The 20,945-nt window shown below is 40.2% G+C and overlaps 1 protein-coding gene across 1 annotated transcript in view; it reads right to left on the minus strand.

Annotated features, from left to right (window-relative positions):
* The window catches only part of Psmd1 (proteasome 26S subunit, non-ATPase 1), a 71,926-nt gene that overhangs the window by 3,358 nt on the left and 47,623 nt on the right, over positions 1-20,945 (minus strand). The window contains exons 17-23 of the mRNA XM_005082536.4: positions 19,630-19,744; positions 16,412-16,528; positions 9,549-9,651; positions 8,013-8,182; positions 5,467-5,559; positions 3,960-4,046; positions 2,997-3,143 (exon numbers count right to left, since the gene is read on the minus strand). Of these exons, the coding sequence (XP_005082593.1) occupies positions 2,997-3,143; positions 3,960-4,046; positions 5,467-5,559; positions 8,013-8,182; positions 9,549-9,651; positions 16,412-16,528; positions 19,630-19,744 (832 nt within the window). The remainder of the gene's footprint in view (positions 1-2,996; positions 3,144-3,959; positions 4,047-5,466; positions 5,560-8,012; positions 8,183-9,548; positions 9,652-16,411; positions 16,529-19,629; positions 19,745-20,945) is intronic.

Raw genomic sequence — 20,945 nt, forward strand, 5'->3', positions numbered from 1 at the left:
GGGCAGCATCTCTGCAGCTGAACCTAATTTGATTTTACTCACTAAGACTCTGCCCTGCCACGCTGTAAAACTGGTGTGCCTGCAAGAACTTCTAAACCACGCACACCAAAGAATCTACAGCTCTCTCCCTTAAGAAGTTTGCTTTTCTTGCAAAGAATACATTCTATGAATGGATTCTGTCTTAATTGCCAATAGCCCAAGAACAACAGAGAATATGACCACTGCCCTCATCCTCAATGATCTCACTGTCACTCTGCAACACTATCCACACATCCAAAGAGCTGCTTATAGCCATATTTTAGGCTCATGCTTCCTGTGCTGGCAAAAAAGTTCATTTGCTAAGGAGAAGATAATATATTGTGCTGTCTAAAAGGCTATTAAGAACCCAGCAAGGGCTGGAGAGATGGCTCAGAGGTTAAGAGCACGGACTGTTCTTCCAGAGGTCCTGAGTTCAATTCCCAGCAACCACATGGTGGCTCAAACCATCTACAATTTAATCTGGTGCCCTCTTCTGGCATGTAGGCAGGACACTGTATATGCAATAAATAAATAAATAAATCTTAAAAAAAAAAAAAAAGAACCCAGCAAATTCTTGCTGAAGCACAGTAGGGACATTATCAATACCTTGGGGGGGGGACATTGAGACAAGAGTCTTAGTATGTAACCTTGGTTGACCTGGAGCTCAGACTCCAACTCACAGAGATCCACCTGCCTCAGTATCCCAAGCGCTGGGATTAGAGGAATGAGCCACCAAGTTTCAGTGTTTCTTTCAAATGCTCCACCTGAGGAACATATTAATGACCTTGCCATTGAGAGTATATACAGGATAAAGGGCAATTTCTTTCTTCGATGTACATTTGAAGGAGTGGTCTTTTATTAAGAGAGAAGCAATTTACACAATATAAAATACACTCCTTTAATGTATAAGACTTAATACATTCACGAATGTGTGCAGTCACCTCTACTAAACTTGAGAGCACCTGCATAAACCACCTGAGGGACCCTGCACCTAGGACAGGAAAATCCAACTGAAATTGACCTGGAAATGCCCTCCCTCACGGTATCACTAGAATAGACGCAATTACTGTATTAATTTTACAGGTGAAGACAATGAAATGCAAAGGAATTACTAATCACATTACTAAAGAAAAGAGCCCACCTTCATCTAGAAACCACCACACACCAATTTACCAATTTCCATTTTTTGTCTTTGTCTCTGAAAGCTGATAATCTAGTCAGGAACACCTTGGCTCACAACTAAAACAAGAACTGTTTTTAACTGTATCATTGGGTTGATAAAAAATAGATTTATTCCCATATGATGATCCAGAAATCTCATCTGTGATATTTCAAACAACAGACTCAATGTCTGGATATCTTTCATGGGTTGGTCTACAAGTTTTCTAGATTTAAGACAACTGGGTCAGGAGTAGCATTATAGGTTCATGTCTATAATCTCAGCACTGAGGAGCCCTAGTCAGGATTGCCTATTGGTTCAAGGCCAGTCTGTGTTGCAAAATGAGTTCTAGACCAGAGAGGCCTATAGAGTAAGATCCTGTCTCAAAATATAAAACAACAACAACATCAACAAAACACCACCAAAAATAAAGTAACAAAAATACTTGAAACATGAATACAGTAACATGCTAAAATTCCTGGTAAACATTTTATCATGGTTTGAATGTGTAATGTTCCCCTAAGGCTTATGTGTTTGAACACTTGGTGTCCAGATGGTGGTATTGTTTTGGGAGCTTATGATCCTTTGGAATGTAGGGCACAGCTGGCAGATATAAGGGCAAGCCTTGGGATTCATAGCCTGGGCTTGCTTCCTGACTCCACGTCCTAGTCTGAGATGCAAGGAGCCCCAGTCACTCACTCATACTGCAACAAACTCTACCATGTCTTTCTCACCATGATGGACTCTATCCTCTCAAACTGTGAGCCATAAAGCCACCCTTGAGTTCTGCCAGGGAGTCTGTCACAGTAAGAGAAAGCAACAATATACACTTGTTTCTAACAACTCACATTCTGGCTTGGGAATGATTGATTATCACAAAGATCCTTCTTTTGATTCTAAAATCTGATGTGTTTAAGACAACAGTATAATTATGATTGTGATCACTCATTTGGCAGGGCCAGGTCTTATTTCCAGTGCTTGTAACACCCCCACCCCCCATGGCAGTTTCTCTGTGTAACAGTCCTGGCTGTCCTAGAACTCGCTGGCCTTTGCCTCTGTCTCTGAGTGCTGGGATCAAAGGTGCGTGCCACCACACTGGGCTTCATATTAATATTTTTGATCTGTGCCTATTAGTTGAGATAATTCTATTTTACAAATGGAGGAAACAGAAAGAAACATTTAGCCCTTGGACCAAGGTTACAAAGCCTATGAAGGAAGATTAAAACTCAGCCCAGTGTGTCTGGCTTTGTAGTTATGTGTCTCAATCTGTGACAGATGAGGGACTATAGTTCTTAGAAATTACGACAGCAGGGTGGTGGCGGCGTATGCCTTTAATTACAGCACTTGGGAGACAGGGTTGGGGCGCTCTGTGAGTTTGAAGCTAGCCTGGTCTATAAAGTGAGTTCCAAGACAGCCAGGGCTGTAACACAGAGAAAGACTGTCTTGAACCCTGCCTCTACCCCACCCCCCAAAAAAACTTTTACTAGAGAAAAGAAAAGCTCTCTAAAAATCTCTATGAAGCTGAGGGGAATGTTCATGTTTTTGCCAGGAGCATGTGTTTTTTGTTTTGGGTTTTTAAAAATTTTTTAAATTTCTTTTTTTTGAGACAGGGTTTCTCTGTATTTCTTTGGAGCCTGCCCTGGAACTCGCTCTGTAAGCCAGGCTAGCTTCGAACTCACAGAGCTCTACCTGCCTCTGCCTCCTGAGTGCTGGGATTAAAGGTGTCCACCACCAACGCCTGACATTTTTTTGTTTTGTTTTTTTAAGGTACTAGTGACCTCGCTCTAGAATACTTTGGGGAGAGTCACTGGTAACTCACTGGTTTGAAAGGCTGGTATCTGCAGCTCTCTGTCATGGTTAAGACCTTTAGCTGGGCAGGCATAACTCGTGCTGGGTTATCCAACAGCTGGAAGTTTGGTTCAGGTTCTTTTTTCTTCTCTTTTTCTTCCTTCTTTTCTGCTTCATCCTAGGATGAGAGAAAAGCAATCAATAAAGGATCATTTTTTTCCCACATCCCTGAGTCTGCCTGCTAAGTTTGTAGATAACTGTCAGGTACAAAGGCAGTGACAGACACAAAGTACAACTAAGATGATAGCAGACTCTACTCAGGGGTGAGGATGGTATGAATTGTTTTAAAGGACAACAAGGCTTTTCTACCAACAGAGACCAGAAGAGGGTCTATTTAAACAGATAACGTCCATCTTCCCGAAAGCCTTTGTCTTTTATTGAGTCACTGTGTATTCAGAACTTTGTTCTTCTAAGCCTACTTTAGCTGTAACTTTCTCTCTGAAGTCATTCCTGTTCTGTACCCTTCTACCTTCCCACAAATGGACACTGTTATGGTGGGAATGTGAAACGTCCTCTGTAAGCTCATGCATGGGAACATATGGGAACTTTCTGGACATGGGGCCCCACTGGTGAAGGGGGGGGGACGCTAAGGGATGAGGAGTGGCTCTGCTCTGTTGCCAGCTTGAACTCTCTGCTTCCTGATCAAAATATGAGCAAGTCATGCTGCACTGTCAAAGATGACACCCCAGCCACCATGCCTCCTCTGCCTGGCAGACTGTACACCTCTTAAAACCATGAGCCCAAATCCTCTTCTTTCTGAAGCTGTTACAGCAATACAAACATGGTTTTCTGGAGTTTCTTTCTAACATAATGATGTGATTCTGTATGCTGGAAGCAGGATAATTAAGTGAAAAAGCTAAGTGCAAAGTACAACAGTGTTTAAGGAATCTGGACCACAACAGGTATTAACACGTGACCACTGATCTATACCTACCACTTCCATCTTCTCCTCTTCCTTTTTTTCTTTTTCTTTTTCCTTTTTTTTAGCTTTGGCAGTAATAGACAACACAGCAGTGGAAACCTAGAATCAGTCAAAATGGCAACTGTTATAATCTCTCCCCTACATACTAAGAAACAAGCCCAAGGAAACAGTCCTGCAGCGTATCCCTGTTTACCCCACAAAAGCATAATGAAAGTGTTGCTTTTTGTATTGATTATAACACCATAGCCAATGCAGCTCTGCAAACACAAAACCACTGGAGAGGAAATGGGAAAGCAGGCAGGACATTAAGGTACATCATTTGCCGCTACCATCATCTTTAGTTACTGGGATGTGCCCTAAACAATTACTCTCTTCTGATCTGCCTTGGGTGTGAATTTGCATCATATACTTCTGAGGCACAGACTTGAGAGCTATGTTCTTGTTGGCTTTATGGGGAAGTCACTGGAAAATTCTTGGTCAGAGATGTTCTCACAACTAGATACCTTAATGGTAATACACAATAGTTAGCTACGAGTGGTCTTCCTTGATGAATCTCATTTGAAATCAAGGGGAAAGAAAACTTTGAAAATGGAGTAATAAATGTGTTGTGAAAGGATATTCATCAGTAAAGCAAAATCAACAAATAGCTAATATGAAACATTATCTTAAAAGAACAATTTTTCTCACATAAGCATCATGAAAAGGTTGCTTATTTTAGGCAATACACATGAAAATAAATAAGTTACTTTTTAATTTTTTTTCTGAGACAGGGTTTCTGTGTAACAGCCTTGGTTATCCTGGAACTTGCTTTGTAGACCAGGGTGGACTCAATCTCACAGAGATCTGCCTGTCTCTGCCTCCTGAATGCTGGGATTAAAGGTGGGTGTCACCAATGCCTGGTAATAGCTCAACCATTAAGAGTACATACTAATCTTCCAAGGACCAGAGTCTGGTTCCCAGAACTTACATCAAGCAGCTCACAACTCCAGCTTGAAGAAAGGTCTCACGTTTCTAGTCTCTGTGGGTACCCACACTTAGATGAATATCCCCCACATACACATAATTAAAGTTGTGCAGCATGATGGCACATGCACTTAATCTTTGTATCCGGAGGCAGTGCCTGTGAGTTTGAGGTCAGTCTGATAATACTATCAAGTTACAGGTTAGCCAGGACCCCATAGTGAGATCCTACTCAAACCAACTGACCCACTAGATTTAAAAACTCTGTCACTTAAATAGTCAGTAGCTTCTCTAACAAGAAAAAAATGTTACTTAAAGATTCAAATAACATCGGGTGTTGGTGGCACACGCCTTTAATCCCAGCACTCGGGAGGCAGAGGCAGGCAGATCTCTGTGAATTCGAGGCCAGCCTGGTTTGCAGAGCAAGTTCCAGGACAGGCTCCAAAGCAATACAAAGAAACCCTGTCTTGAAAAACAAAAAAACCAAAAACCAACCAACCAACCAACCAACCAAACAACAAAACCAAAAAACAAACAAAAAAAGACTCAAATAACGTACCTTTTCCTTTTCTTTTTCTTTTGGTACTTCCAGAGGGGCAGGATATGCGAATGTGGATGGTTTACAATTTGATTTATATTGAACTTTTGGCATCTGAGAAAATAAAATATTCTTTTGTTCTCTCCATGGAAATAATATCAAGACATGTATTCTGTTTTTAATAAGCATATGGATGCAAAGGGAGATGGAAAGTTTCCATGCAAGTTAATTGTTCAACAACAGAGCTGGTTCCATGTTCATGTTCTACAAAAAGCAATGTGAGCTATTTTGGTACTCAGTTTCCTAAAGCTTTCTCACAAACCATCCACCGTTAGTGGGCTAAGTGTGACTCGTGCGAACATGGGAATAACTGTTGCCTACTCAGTAAAGAACTACAGATTCCTTCTACTCAGTAAATGCTCACGACCATTCCTTGTATCACACCGATAACTTACTAGTTAGTCTGCGTACAGTTTCCATACTACATAATGATGCTTTCTAACATGGGCCTATGGAAAACTAGTTTCTTATTACTTATGGGACAAACCTGCTCTCTAGCCTGCATCTTTCTTTACTTACCTACTTTGCATTAATGAAAAATGGAAATAAGTACCATATTTGCCAAGACAGGAACTTATCTTGTCCATCTCACTTCATTGTGAAGAATGAAAACAGTATAAAATTGATTGGCAGACTGTAAGCCTCCAAAGATTACATAGGTGGTTTAATGACAACGTTAAATATCAGGGATTAGCCGGGCTTTGGTGGCAATCGCCTTTAATCCCAGCACTCGGGAGGCAGAGACAGGCGGATAACTGTGAGTTCGAGACCAGCCTGGTTTACAAGAGCTAGTTCCAGGACAGCCTCCAAAGCCACAGAGAAACCCAGTCTCGAAAAACCAAAAATAAATAAATAAATAAATAAATAAAAAATCAGGGATTAGGAAAACAAAACACTGTTGTTTGTAGAAATAAAGATGCTGTGAGCGGTTTTTTTTTTTTTTTTTTTTTGGATTTTTGAGACTGGGTTTCTCTGTGGCTTTGGAGGCTGTCCTGGAACTAGCTCTTGTAGACCAGGTTGGTCTCGAACTCACAGAGATCTGCCAGCCTCTGCCTCCCAGGTGCTGGGATTAAAGGTGTGTGCCACCACCATCCGGCCTAAACTTTTTTTTTTGGGCTGTGAGCGGTTTTAACACTATATTTACTGAAGAATAGTTGTACGGCTATAATGAAATGTTAGTATAAGGAATTACTTAAGACAAATTTGAGCTTAAAAAATTCATTCTGAAAATTTAACAAAACTTCTTAAAAAACAGTGAAGACAGGATAAGGAGGTGTTTAAAGGTTCAAAAGCCTTTAAAGAACACGATGAATCATCAGGTCACAGGACTGAGAAAAACCTAATCACAAACCCCATTAAAAGTGTGATTAAAAACTGTAATGACAGGGCATGCAGCACGTAAAGTTTTTAACCTTTGCAATCAGTTTTGTTGTCAGACTCCAATTCCTCACTGCCGTCTTGTTTTCTGCCACTACTGAAGGGAGCTTCCTGCATTTCTCTCCCTGCACCAGCAATTCTTTGTTAAGCAGGCAAGGAGGTCTTTGTGCTCACAGAGAAGCACTAGGGAACCAGTAATGTTAAACATGCAGGGCTGTCTCTTCAAAGAGAGAGATGCCTAATCTGTTTTCCACCCAGAGGCTGGGAGCGGATGTGGTTAAGAGCCTGATAACCTCTGCGCTATCTGTGTGGCTGGACACTACCCAGGATCCTCCCAAGACCCTTATCAGAGCTTGTTTTTCTCAGTCAATCTATAGAAGCCATCTTTATGGAACATGGGTATTTTACAAACTAGTCATAGCTTTGTTGTACACTAGACTGAGTTAATTATTGTCGGGAAATCTTTCACCAAACTGTGCTATGCTTAAATATGCTTAAAATAAACCACTCAGGGTCAGACTCTCAAAGTTTGAACCAACACTGGCTACTGAACTGTGGTGAACCTTTTGCTGCCTTTGAATTAAAGTGGCCAAGCCTAGAATCCCAGTACTCTGGGGATTAAGGCAAAGGGATTCTGGCTGAGTTCAGAGATCACTGAGCTACACAGACTCTATCTATCCCCCAAACAAAAAACACTAGCCAGACATGGTGGCACATGCCTTTAATTCAAGTATTCTGGAGGCAAAGGTGGGCAGGTCTCTGTAAGCTGAAGGCCAGACTGGTCTACATAGTGAATTCCAGGCAGGTCAGCAGTGAGACCCTATTGCAAAACAAAGAAACAAAAACAACAACAACAACAACAACAACAAAAACCAAATGCCCAAAATACACAGAATGGCTTATAAAATCTCTTCATATTTTTGTATTAAGCACCCACCCTATCAGTCCCTCTCTAAAGAGGTGTCCAGTGTTACACAGTTAGCAAATGTTTCCTTTCAAAACTGCCACAGACACACTCTACTCTGTAAGGACTAAAGGCTAACTCAGATTGAACAAAAAGATGTTACCCACAATGGTCACCTTTCAAGTTTCACAGGATATCCCACAAAGCTCAGGACTCACAGACATACCTTTAAGTCCTTGTTAAGGCCAATGACACAGGTAGGCGTATAAGCCAATGACAGGAAGTGCGAAAGGGGAAACCAGAACCAGAACTGGGTAAAGACAAGGACGCCAACCACAGAAGGCATATGAGTGTGCCCAGTCCTGGACTGTAAGGAGATTGTGACATTATGACCACCTGCAGAAAAAGAGAAAAGTCATGATCAACCCATCAAGATGAAAAAGTATTTCTAGAGATTGCACTAGGGAAGCATCTAGTGATTTATTTTTTTGTTTTTCTTTGAGACAGAGTCTCAATATTTAGCCCTGGTTGTCCAGGAACTCACTATGTAGGATCAGGCCAGCCTTGAACTCACAGAAATCAGACTGCCTCTATCTCCTGAGTGCTGGTATTAAAGGTATATACCATTGTGCCCAGTAATTTATTTTATGTGTATGAGTGTTTTGCTTACATGTATGTATATGTACCACGTAGGTGTCTGATGTCCACAGGGGCAGAAGAGGGTGCTAAATTCTTGCAACTGTAGCCACAGGAGGTTGTGACCCACCTGATGTGGGTTCTGGGAACTGAACTTGGGTCTTCTCTAAGAGTAGAAAGTGCTCTTAACCATTGAGTGCTATCTCCAGCCCCACAAAAGGAAATTATAACAATTCTGGATTCCAAACGTTTTCCGAAGAATGTGATAAAGAATGAAATCAGCTGATTATGATCAGGAGTTTGTACTGTGAGGTCAATGGATTGAATCCCAACCTGTTCTGTCTCTTGCCACATCCTTTAGACTACCCCTTTGGGGAGTATAGAGAAATACAGCTTGAAAGCCAATGAATTAGAGTGAAGAGCTAAGCCATCAGTTAAAGAGCTGGATTTTTGCAGAATGTAATGGTACATGACTATCTATGATCCCAGTGCTTGGGAGGCTGAGATAGCAACATTGGTTTGAATTGAGGTTAGCTTATACTACAGAGTGAACCTCCTACTCCTTCCACAAAAAAAAAAAAAAAAAAAAAAACCAGATAAAAGTCACTGAACACTTTACTAAGTGACTAACTTCTCTCCATATTTCTAACCCCCCCCAACACTATGAGGTAAACCTTACAAAGAAAGAGAACAAAGAGAGAAAAATAACTTGAGTTTATACAGCTGTTGTATATAAGGATTAGGACTTGCTAAACACTTGTCAGCTACTTGTAAGAGGTTGGGGTAAGAGGATAGCAAGTTCAAGGCCAACCAGGGCAACTTATAGATCCTGCCTCAGAATAAAACATAAAAAGGGTAATACAGTTACTCGGTGGTATAATTACATTCCGTGTGTGATGTCCTGGGTTCAGTCTTCAGCAGGGAAGCAAGAGGGAACAGTGAGTGTGTGTGTGTGACATATATGTTTGTGCTTGAATAACTGAAAATTATCTCTGGAAAATCTACTCTCCTCAAGTTCTACCCTGGAATAATTTGCTTCAGACTCAATTTTCATGATGTCATACAGAACATTGGATTAGCTGTCTCATTAGATTTACATACATCTGGAAGACCTAAGAACATTTACCTGCATCCAGTATGCCTTGGGCCAGAATAGCGCCAAATTTGGCCATGACATCATCATGCTTATCATTGATGACTTTGGAATACAGCTGCCTGAACTGATTCACCTGAAAAAGCAAGAAGCAAAATTATGGTTTAATTCTGTCCATTTGTTGGGCCATTAGAGAGCACCCAATAAACTGTGCTTACGATACTGAGACTGAGCTCTCAATTTCGAGACACTTAGAAGATGGAGATGGACTAGATGTGAAGGTAGAACCGTTTTGTGCTTGAAATCAGTGTTCTGACTTCCTAGTGTGGGAGCATGGCTGTTTTCAGTGTTCAATCCACGGTGGATGATTCAGACTCAAGGGAATGCTGAATAAGATTTCATTCTGCACCAGGCAGTCAGCAGGCCCAAACGGTCCAAGCAAACACTAAGGCTTCTGCTGCACTTTGAATTAGTTATGCTGCTTACTGTCAACCAAGCAGATCTCCTAACAGGCACAGCCCTTCAGTTCCATCTTATGTAAACAGCTCTTCACTCAGACTGTGAGTGTATGCACAAACATTGAAGATGTACATTCTGAACACGCACCTGTTTTTGGAGACCTGGTCAGAATCAGTATTCTTTGATTCAACTCAGCGTGAGGTTACCAGTAATTTTTGTATGCTTTAGTATTTTTCTGAAATTAATATATATTGCGTTCATATAAAAATGCTTATAAAATATTCTTAATAAATAAAGTGATTTAACTCTCTGGGTGGAGGTGGGGCACTCACTATCTTATGCTTCTTCCCTGTCTTACACTTCCTTGTTTTCCCGACAGTGCTTTCAAATGGCAGGCACTCAGGAAGGCGTCTGCTTGTTCAAGAAGCACATGATCACGGAGCTCTGCAAATATGCCAAAAGCAGAAAACACCAGATTTGAGTTCCCTAACATAATAAGTTTGGCACACATTCTTTCAGAATGTCTTCTGTTTGTACTGGTCTGAAGGCTACAGTGTAACCTGTGGCTGAGGAACAGAATCAGACAACCCTGGCATATGATCTGACTCTCTCTGCTCTTGGAAGCCTTTGAGTAAATTACTAGTCTGTCTGTCTGTCTGTCTGTCTGTCTGTCTGTCTGTCCTGTGTCCCTTTTCTTTTCAGATGGGTCTTTTTGTAAGGTGGCCCAGGTTTCCTAAGCACAAATGATCTTTTTGTTAGAGCTTCCTTAGTGGCTGGGACCACAGGTATATATCACTGTGTCTAACCACTGACTAGATTTTCTGTGCCTTAGTTTTTCCCTCTCGTGGAGAGTTATAGTATCTCCCTTATCTGTGTTCTAAAGACTAATGGAAGCAATACATGGTCACACAATATGAGGCATCTCATACTTCAGTGATCATGGATGTCTTATGGAGGCAGAATCTTACTACCCTCTGGACTATCAGCTCTGCCACCTAAACACTGCTAACAAAACATTTTTTGTTTGTTTGGTTTGGTTTTTCGAGACAGGGTTTCTCTGTATTGTTTAGGAGACTGTCCTGGAACTCGCTCTGTAGACCAGGCTGGTCTCGAACTCAGAGATCTGCCTGCCTCTGCCTCCCGAGTGCTGGGATTAAAGGCGTGCACCACCAATGCCCCGCGCCGTCCCTATACATCTTTGCTCAGTTCTGTCTTTGCCCCATATACTCCTAGTCTTCTTTCCAAAAGACTTCCTGCTACTTCAAACTTTATATCTAAAATAAAAATGATCCTTATTCTTCTTTCAAGATATTCTTACTGATAGCAAGATGACTTCACCATGTAATGGTCTAAACTTGAGTGAGATGTCTTTCAAGGTATTCTTACTGATAACTTCATGATTTCACTGTGCAATGGTTTAAACTGAGATGTCTCTGTCGCTCATATTTTGATCACTGGTTCCTTGGTGGTGATATTTTAGAAGGCTGTGGAACCTTTAAGAGGTCAGTCCTAATTAGTTAAAGTAGGTCACTAGACGGTCACTTTGAAGGTTATAGTAGTGATTCTCAAACTTCCTAATGCTGCTATCCTTTAATATAGTCCCTTATATTGTGGTGACCCCCAATCATAAAATTATCTCGCTGCTACTTCATAACTATAATTTTCTACTGTTATCAATCATAATGTAAATATTTAGAATGTTGAAACCTATAGGTTGAGGACCACTGGGTTATATTCATACCCATGGCTCTGGTCTCACTGTCTTCTACCTGATCCACTGCTATGCAAACAGCCACCACCCCCACATACTCTTGTTGCCGTGGAAAGAGGCACTCTGCCATGTCTTCTATGATGAATTAAAATTCCCCATAACCAAGAACCCAGATGGTTTCCATGAGATATTTTGTTCACAGCCATGCAAAAATGACTAATAAAACTTATCACAATCACACATATTTTCAGTTTTTATCTTAATTTTGTGTGTTTTTTCTTTTCTTTTTGGTTTTTTGAGACAGGGCTTTTCTGTGTAGCCCTTGCCATCCTGGAACTCACTCTGTAGACCCAACTTAACAGAAATTTGTCCACCTCTGCCTTCTGCATGCTGGGACTCTACTATGATAATATCTTATAAAATTTCATGTTTATAAACATTTTTCTACAGAAATGAGTACTGAACCATCTCTCTGGCATAAAGTTATGCATTTAATATATTTATCAAATTCTAAATGCTAACCTTATACTTCTGGAAGCGGATATGCTATTTTTTGATCACGAGAAAAGGATTACAATTCTTTGGATTCATTTCTGATGAATCATGATAGCCAACAAAAGCCTAATCTAACCAAACTGCAATTTCATTTTAGAAGTAAGGAGTTTAACAAAGCTTGGCTAAACACCACCCTGCTTCTACGACAACACATACTTGTCAGTGGTCGGAGAACATTCTTTACACCAGATCACAGAATAAATGATGTCAAGATAAAGAAGGTTTTATTTTTATTAGTTCTACATGTACTTTATCTATGTGTGTGTGTGTGTATTTATCCTCAGGGGCCAGAAAAGAGCATTGGATATGCTGGAGCTGGAGTTATGGCAGTTAGTGAGCTGCCTGATTATGGATGCTGGGAATTGAACTTGGATCCTATACTAGAGCAACAAGGACTTTTAAGGAACGATTCATCACCTCCCCAGCCAAGAGGTTATTTTTATAGTGTAATTTTTCATCTTTTTATATACTATATTACCATGTAAATGTTCAAATAAACTGCTAATGGTGGATTTCATTTAACAAGACAAACAACAGATGATTCATGAAGAAGGGAGTTAGGTTTTTGAGAGAAAATAGTTCCAAGAACCCATTAAAAGGTTAAGTGTGCACTTAAAACCTTCTAAATTCTGTCTGTAATAATACAGAAGTGTGCCTATGATCCTGGGTTTATGTTTCTGTGTGTGAACAAATGAGAAACTGATATAAACAAGGCAAAGACATACTGGTATTACTTAAACCAAGAGCACAATGTGTAGGCTAAGTGTTAGAACTATGTATGGGGTCATATTATATAAACTCTTCAGATTTCCATTGTGAATCTTACAAAATATCCAAGGCCATTTTCCTTTGCATTTCTTTGAGGAAGGAGTATAAGTATTCTCTTTTTAATCATTTTTGTGTATGTGGATGTTTTGCCTGCATATAAATGTCTACACAATGAGTGTGTCTGGTGCCCTAGGAAGCCTGAAGAGGGTATTAGATTCACTGGGACTGGAGTGGTTGTTGAGTGTGTGGGTGCTGGGAATTTAACCTGAGTCCTTTGCAAGAGCACCCAGTGCTCTGAATTGCAGAGACATCTCTCTAGTCCCAAGATAAAATTCTTAATTCCCTGATGTCTGAGTACTGATGTGTTTGAGTACTGATGTGAAAATGTAGAACTCTAGGGATTTGAGAACTGTTCTCTCTAAAAATACATAGTTTTACTTTTGTAGTCAGGATGTAAACATCTACATTTGACCAGCCAATATATATTAATTGCAGAGCTAGCAGCTATAGGTACATTTAAATTTTTATTTTTAAAATTTATTTTCAGTACATAGTATTTGTTTTATGTGTGTGGATGCATGAGTGCCACAGTGAACATGTGGAAGTCACAGGGCAACTTGTAGGAGTTAGCCCTCCCCACCACTCCCCTTTATGTGGGACTCAGGGATAGAGCTCAGGCTTGCTGGCCACCTTGCCAGTACTACTTAAACTTTCTTAGTATTCATTATTCTGATACAACCTGAAGATGGGAGAGTACTTTATTTACTTAAACTTTCTTAGTTAGGATTCATTATTCTGATTCAACCTGAAGATGGGAGAGTACTTTATTTACTTAAACTTAGTTAGGATTCATTATTCTGATTCAACCTGAAGATGGGAGAGTACTTTATTTACTTAAACTTTCTTAGTTAGGATTCATTATTCTGATTCAACCTGAAGATAGGAGAGTACTTTACTTGCTCATACCAGTTGAGACTCCAGTCAAGATCCTAATTTACAATTATTTAAAAAAAAATTACTTGAACTGCGGTATCTTGTCTATTTCTCTAAATGTGACATTTCTTTGAATCAATTTAAAAATGAAAACAAACAAACAAACAAAAAAAACCCTGTAGTTTACCTTATTCTACTTCAAAAGAGTTCTGCTACTGTTAGTTTGAGGTTATAACTACTAAAAAACACTGAAATTATTATTATTTTTTTTTTTTAGAAACAGGGTTTCTCTGTATTGCTTTGGAGGTTGTCCTGGAACTTGCTCTGTAGACCAGGCTGGCCTTGAAACCAGAGATTTGCTTACCTCTGCCTCCCAAGTGCTGGGATCAAAGGCATGCGCCACCATGCTTGGCTCTGAAACCCTGTTGAGCTCCTGGGATTACAATCAGGCATCTTCTAGCAGTTTCACTTTTATTGTGTGTGTGGCATATGCATGGAGGCCAGAGAAGTACCAGGTATCCCACTCTCTCACTCTCTGTCTTACTCCCTTCAGACAGGTCTCTTTCTCATTGAACCTGGAGCGAGGTTGACAGCTGTAATCTCCAGAGATCCTCCTGTCTCTGTTCCTCACAGTGCTGGAGTTAAAGGTGCATTTATGACTTGTACATGGTGCTGGGGTACTCAAAGATCTTCATTATTACATAGCAAACATTCTTACATGATGAGTTATCCCTTCAGCTCCCATACCTGGTATAATCAAATTCTATAGCTAGAATATGAAGATGGCTAAGCTTTTATCTAATTGACAACAGAAGCAATATGAAAGCAATATGTGAGGTCCAAGTGGATAAATATTTATATATGACTATTTGAGGAGGTACATTCTTTAATGACACTGCTCAGCTGGATAACCTCCAAAGGCTCAGTGCAACATCAAAAGCAGAAATAAAAGCTACTCATATGATAGCTGCTATATTTAAAGCATGAAGAAATGTGGTCTGTGTTTGCAAAGATGTTTATGTTATAGAAGACATAGTATATTAAGCAATTCTTAGGAAAAACAGGATGAGAAGTCAATAGTTTATGTGCAATAATACAACTTTCAGAAATCATGAAATGATTTTGAGAAAAGCACTGGGTAATGAGACAAAATGACAGTGGCTGCTTAGAAACTAAAGGCTTGGCAGACCAAGCTCTGTGGAGGCAGAAGGACACTGCAGAGTCTGGCAAGTGTGTCCCCCTTTCCTCACTCTCCTCCTCTGCTTAAAATAAAGGGCTCCGTGCCTGCTGCTTCTTCTCTTTCTTCTTCTGCTTTTTGTTGTTTAAGACAATGTCCTCACCATGTTGTCCAGGTCAGCCTTGAACTTGTGACATCCCTGCCTTAGCCTCTTAGGTGCTGCAACAACTTGCAGCTGCTACCACACATGGCATCAACATTTTTTTCCTGTTAGTAATGTTTTGTTTTTTACTGCTTCTCAGATATACGCACAATCAATTCAAGGTTGCTAAATGCTCTAAAAATCTAAATACAATATTATGGACACAGGTTACGTATTTATCTTTCGTCTTTTCAGTACTGGAGATTAAACCAACACATATAACTTTACCACTGAGACCCGCCCCATCTGTTTTAATACTGAGTTAGGGTTTTACTAAATTGTCTAGGCTGGCCTCAAAACCCTCTGTAGCCAAGGTGGTGCTAGAACTTGAGGCCCTCCTGAGAAGCTAAGATTACAGGTAGGTAACACTTTGCACATTACCAGTGGCTTACATTTCTACTGAACACATCAAGCAAGATAATTTCAGAATATACAAATAACACATATACACTTTCTGTTCTCAGAAAGAGATGTTTTGGCTCTGTCCAGAAGCACCGCACAACAAAGACTAATATGAGTTAAAGAGACTATCATGAGTGAAGTATTAAATAAGTGCCTCAAAGTCTGCTATGCTTAATCTAGAGCAGGTGCAGACTAAAAGATCCAGAGAAAGAGGATTCAGAGGGACTGCTTGGAGGACTCATGGTTAGAGGTCATTACGTACTGAATTTCACATATAAAAGTGACAGGCATTAGTTATGAGCTGAGGCACTAACACCAAGAGCTACTTTAAAAACTTCCTGAGCCACTGACACTCTGCCCAGGATTGCCTAGGAGGATAAGAATGTAGATGCATCCTTTTAAGACCGAGGTTGGATATACACATAAGGTGGAGGTAGGATCTCTCTCACTGCCTCAGAAGGCTGGGGCAGAAAAGTCAGACTGTTTGAATTTGCATTCTCTAACATGATATCCAGTCAGCCCTCTTGCATCTATTTAAAAGCACACAGAGAGGCAAAAACAAAATACCAAAACATACAAAAAGCTGATTATATTATTTTACCCCATGAGTTTTAATTTCTTACTTTCAGTGATTAAAATAGACAACTAAAGAAAAGCCGCAGCCCCTCCCTTGTAGTTTCTTTGCTCACCTTTGGACAAGTGACTTCTGTCTGTTGGATCATGATGAGAGCTGAAGCTATTAGGGCCCCTTGCCTCACGTAGTTCACAGGGTCATTTGTCATTGGCTCTAGTAAATTAATTGCTTCCTGAAAGTGTTACAAACAAAAACACAAAACTTTAAGTGAAGTTGAGATGGCTATATTTTCAAATCAATCACTTTCAAAGTTATCTTAGATTAGGGCAATGTTTAAGGTTCTTTTTTCTTTTGTTGAGACAGGGTATCTCTGTGTAGCCCTGGCTGATCTGGAACTTGCACTGTAGACCAGGCTGACGTCCAACTCATAGAGGACCTGACTCCTGAGTGCTGGGACTGAAGGTATGTGCCACCACTGCCTGGCTAAGTTTCTTAAATAAAAGTAATCACATGCCAAATCTCTTTCAGCTAGGTACAAATACCTAGGTCACACAAATTATCTAGAAATAAAGCAGGCTTGTTTAGTATGAGCAATAAAAATTTTTCATTGTATTAACTTGTCAGATGCCATGTTTCAAAGAACATTTGCTCCTAGATATCATATTAAGTTTAGAATAATATGGAAAGAAAAAGATCCAATTTGTATTTAACTTATGAGAGCTGACATAAATGTAAATTAAAAGCCTAAGAGGAAAAATGCTTAGCAAAATATCCAACTGTATGCTTCCTTTGTTTATAGAACATATGTATACAAGAAAAAGAGGCAGCTAGTGAGACAGCTCAGCAGGTAAGGAGCCTGCTGTTAAACCTGAAAACCTGAGTTTGATTCGCAGGACCCACACACAGAAAGAGAAAATCCAACTCCTACAAACTATCCTCTGACCTTGACCTATGTGTGTGGCATGCATGTATTCTCTCCCTTCTATAACAACAAAAAAATTCTTATATATATATATAAATATGTGTGTATATATATATATATATAATGATCTCTCTACATACATTTTTTTAAATTTCTTTTTCGAGACAGGGTTTCTCTGTGTAGCCCTGGCTGACCTGGAACTCACTCTATAGACCAGGCTGGCCTTGAACTCAGAGATCCACCTGCCTCTGCCTCCTGAGTGCTGGGATTAAACGGATGTGCCACCACAACCCAGCTGAAGATACATGTTCCTTAAGAAATATTCTATTTTAATTATGTGTATTCATGTGTAAAGGTGGGAGTGGGTATGTGCACACGATTTAGGTACCCTTGAAGGCCAGAGGAAGGTGTGGGAACTCCCCGAGCTGGAGTTAAAAGGTGGTTGTGAGCTTCTTGATGTGGTTGCTGGGAACCAAATTATGATCTGCTGCAGGACTAGTTTGTGCTCTTAACTATGGAGTCATTTTTCAAGCCCCTGATACACACTTCTTTGTTTTTGAGACAGGGTCTCACTATATAGCCCTAGCTGGCCTGGAACTTGGCCTTGAATTCACCAAGATCTACCTGCCTCTGCCTCCCAAGTGCTGGAACTAGAGAAATGTACTACCATGCCTGTATTCACAGATGTTTACATAAGAAATTCCTTCCCTAATAAATCCAGTGCCAAATACAATTGCCAGTCTAGTAGTGAACATTTTGCTTATAGAAATCTTATGTTTCAGTAGAAGGACATAGATATTAAGCTAAATACTTATAAAAGTAAGAGAGGTGGCAATAAGTGTGTGTGTGTGTGTGTATCAGGAAGCTGGCTATGATAATGTAGTCCTGTAATTGTAGCATTTGAGAAGCTAAAGAGGGAAAATTCAGGGTTCAAGGCCAGATTGAGCAGGGCAGGACTCTGCCTAGAGAGGGAAAGAAGAAGGGAGGGAGGGAAGGAGGGGGAGAGAGAGCAAGCAGGACAACCAGAATAGGATAAAACACCAGGCAAGAATGAAATAGCTCTAAAACTTGTTTTTTTTTAAAGATTTATTTATTACATATACAGTGTTCTGTCAACACGCCAGAAGAGGGCACAAGATTGAATTGTAGATGGTTGTGAGCCACCATGTGGTTGCTGGGAATTGAACTCAGGACTTCTGAGGGAGCAGCCAGTGCTCTTAACCTCTGAGCTATCTCTCCAGCCCCAAAACTTGTTTTTTTTTTTTTTAAACTATTTTATTTTTATGTGCATTGGTGTTTTGTCTGCACATATGTTTGTGTGACGGTGTTGGATCCCAAACAACAGGAGTTACAGACAGTTGTGAGCTACCATGTGGGAACTGAACCAGGGTTTCCTAGAAGAGCAGTCTGTGCTCTTAACCACTGAGCCATCTCTATAGTACAAGCTCTAAAAATCCTTTTTAAAAATTTAATTTGTTGGTGTGTGGATATGTGTGTGTACCTGAGCTTGTGTAGGCACGAATGCCATACTGTGCAGATGGAACATAACACCTGTGGGAACTGGCCATTTCTTTCTACCATACAGGCTGAACTCAGGCTCCCAGGTTTGATGGCAAGCACCTATCTTGTCAGCCCAAAAGAAATTTGAACTTTTTTTGCATTAAATAATATGTTTGTGAGTACACAGGATCAATGATGTATGCTGCATGTACTGGGGGGATGGGGGATGTATCTAATACAAATACTCTTTCTTAGAGGAAAAAGTCAAATAAGTTGGGCCATGCACAGCTCCCAATTGTAACTTCAGTTCTAGGGGGATCAAAGCCCTCTTCTGGCCTCCACAAGCAGTACATGGAGGGTAGGTAGATATACAAGCAGGCAAAACATATAAAAAAGTATTGAGTTAAAAGAAAGGTCTACCCAATGTGCCTAGGAGGTATGCATGTGTGCTTTTCAAAGCAAACTATGGTGATTTTATCAATGCTGTGAATCAAGGTTTTATGTTACAGCCATGGGAATCTGATGCTTCTGGCCTCCATAGCACCCGCATTCAATCACACATACCCACACACAGGCATGCACCCATGCATGCAATTAAAAATAACAAAAAATGAGTTAATTTTGGATGGCTTTAGACAACAATCCTAATTTCCACAGTAATGGCTAAACAGAGAAAATAACCATGTAACATGACAGTTCTTAATGGTTATCCACATGTATCATCATTTGTTCTCAGGAGGCCTCAGGCACTGCAACACAGCAGAGAGGGGAGCACTGTGAAGCTCTGTGTGCTGAGGCCAGTCTCAGAGATCACACTGCATCTGTTATTTTCACAGCTGTTCCATACACTCTTCTCCAGCGGAAAAGCCTGGTGCCAAGAAAGAACTGACCCCACTGGTTTTGGGCCTTACCTTGTTTCCTGTACCAGCACAGCAGATACCCAGGGCCATTGCAGCCCCATAGCGCACATGAGGGTTGTAACTCTCTGACAACAAAGAAACAACACTTGGACACTGTTCAGGCGTCCTAAAAGGAAATGAAGAAGACAGTGTTATAGACATGTATAAACTAAAATGGAAGAACTTCAAACACGTTTATATTGTCTTATTTTAAGATACAGGAAACAACGTGCTATTTAACAAATAGGTTACAGGATTACAAATCTTCCACAGAGTAGGTGTTGGCCCAGACCTGCAATCCCAGCACTAGTGAAATGAAGCAGGAAGATCACCACTTGAGCACAGTCTGTATTCACAAGAAATTCAAAGCAATCAAAGGACACAAAGTGGTAAGATTATTAAAAGTAACTAAAAAAAAACTTCCATAGAATTCTGATAGTAGAAACATTATTTTCTATATTCAGAAAACATGCAAAGAGGACTGTGTCAGGAACTGCTCAACCAAGCTCTCTGCATGCTGGTTATTTTCTAGCACCGTGAAGGGGAGAATAGTCAGGCACATGTAGCACATTCCTCTACATCCACTTTCCTGATTTCTGGGTACTATACATTTTATTACATCAGACAAGGCATTTACAGAGTCTTTAGAATGTTTCCAGGGCAGCACAAAAGACATACATACTCTACTTCCAGCACTCTGGAAGCAGAGGATAACTGTGAGTTTGAGGCCAGCCTGGTCTACATTGTGAGTTCCAGGCCAGCCAGAGCTACATAGGGATTGGGGATGGGTATGATACACTGAAATAAGTAACAAAACTCAGATATTTTATTTCAATGAAAAGTTCTTTGCATATAGCTAACAGTCATCTGGCCAATGTTACTATTTGTGCAAACCTTCCAAGGGCAAGAATTGAAGACGGGAATGTACACAAATCACTGACATCATCTAACCCTAAATTGCACAAATGAGTTTCTCTGTTTCAACACTCTGGCTTCTATCTACTATTTCTTTATTGAGTATTTTCTACAACTACAACATTACATCATGCTAATAAATCAAGATGCTTTCAGAATATGGAGTCTTTCCCTTCCACTCTCTGGCTCTCTCCACCAACAGAGGAAAAACCAATAATATATGTACACAGGCAGAAACACTGTTCTTGGCAGGGTCACCACAAAGGAAGTTTTGAAGGTATAAAATCTCACGATATTTCTCTGGTAGAGTTACAAGTTTATAATTTCTCTGGTAGAGTTACAAGTGCCATGACGTCAGAGGCTTAGCACAATGCACAGGAACTAAGATATATTAGCCCCTGAAAGGCCTTGGA

The sequence above is a fragment of the Mesocricetus auratus genome, unplaced genomic scaffold (assembly GCF_017639785.1).
Source record: "Mesocricetus auratus isolate SY011 unplaced genomic scaffold, BCM_Maur_2.0 Super-Scaffold_100010, whole genome shotgun sequence".
In the NCBI taxonomy this organism is placed as follows: Eukaryota; Metazoa; Chordata; class Mammalia; order Rodentia; family Cricetidae; genus Mesocricetus; species Mesocricetus auratus.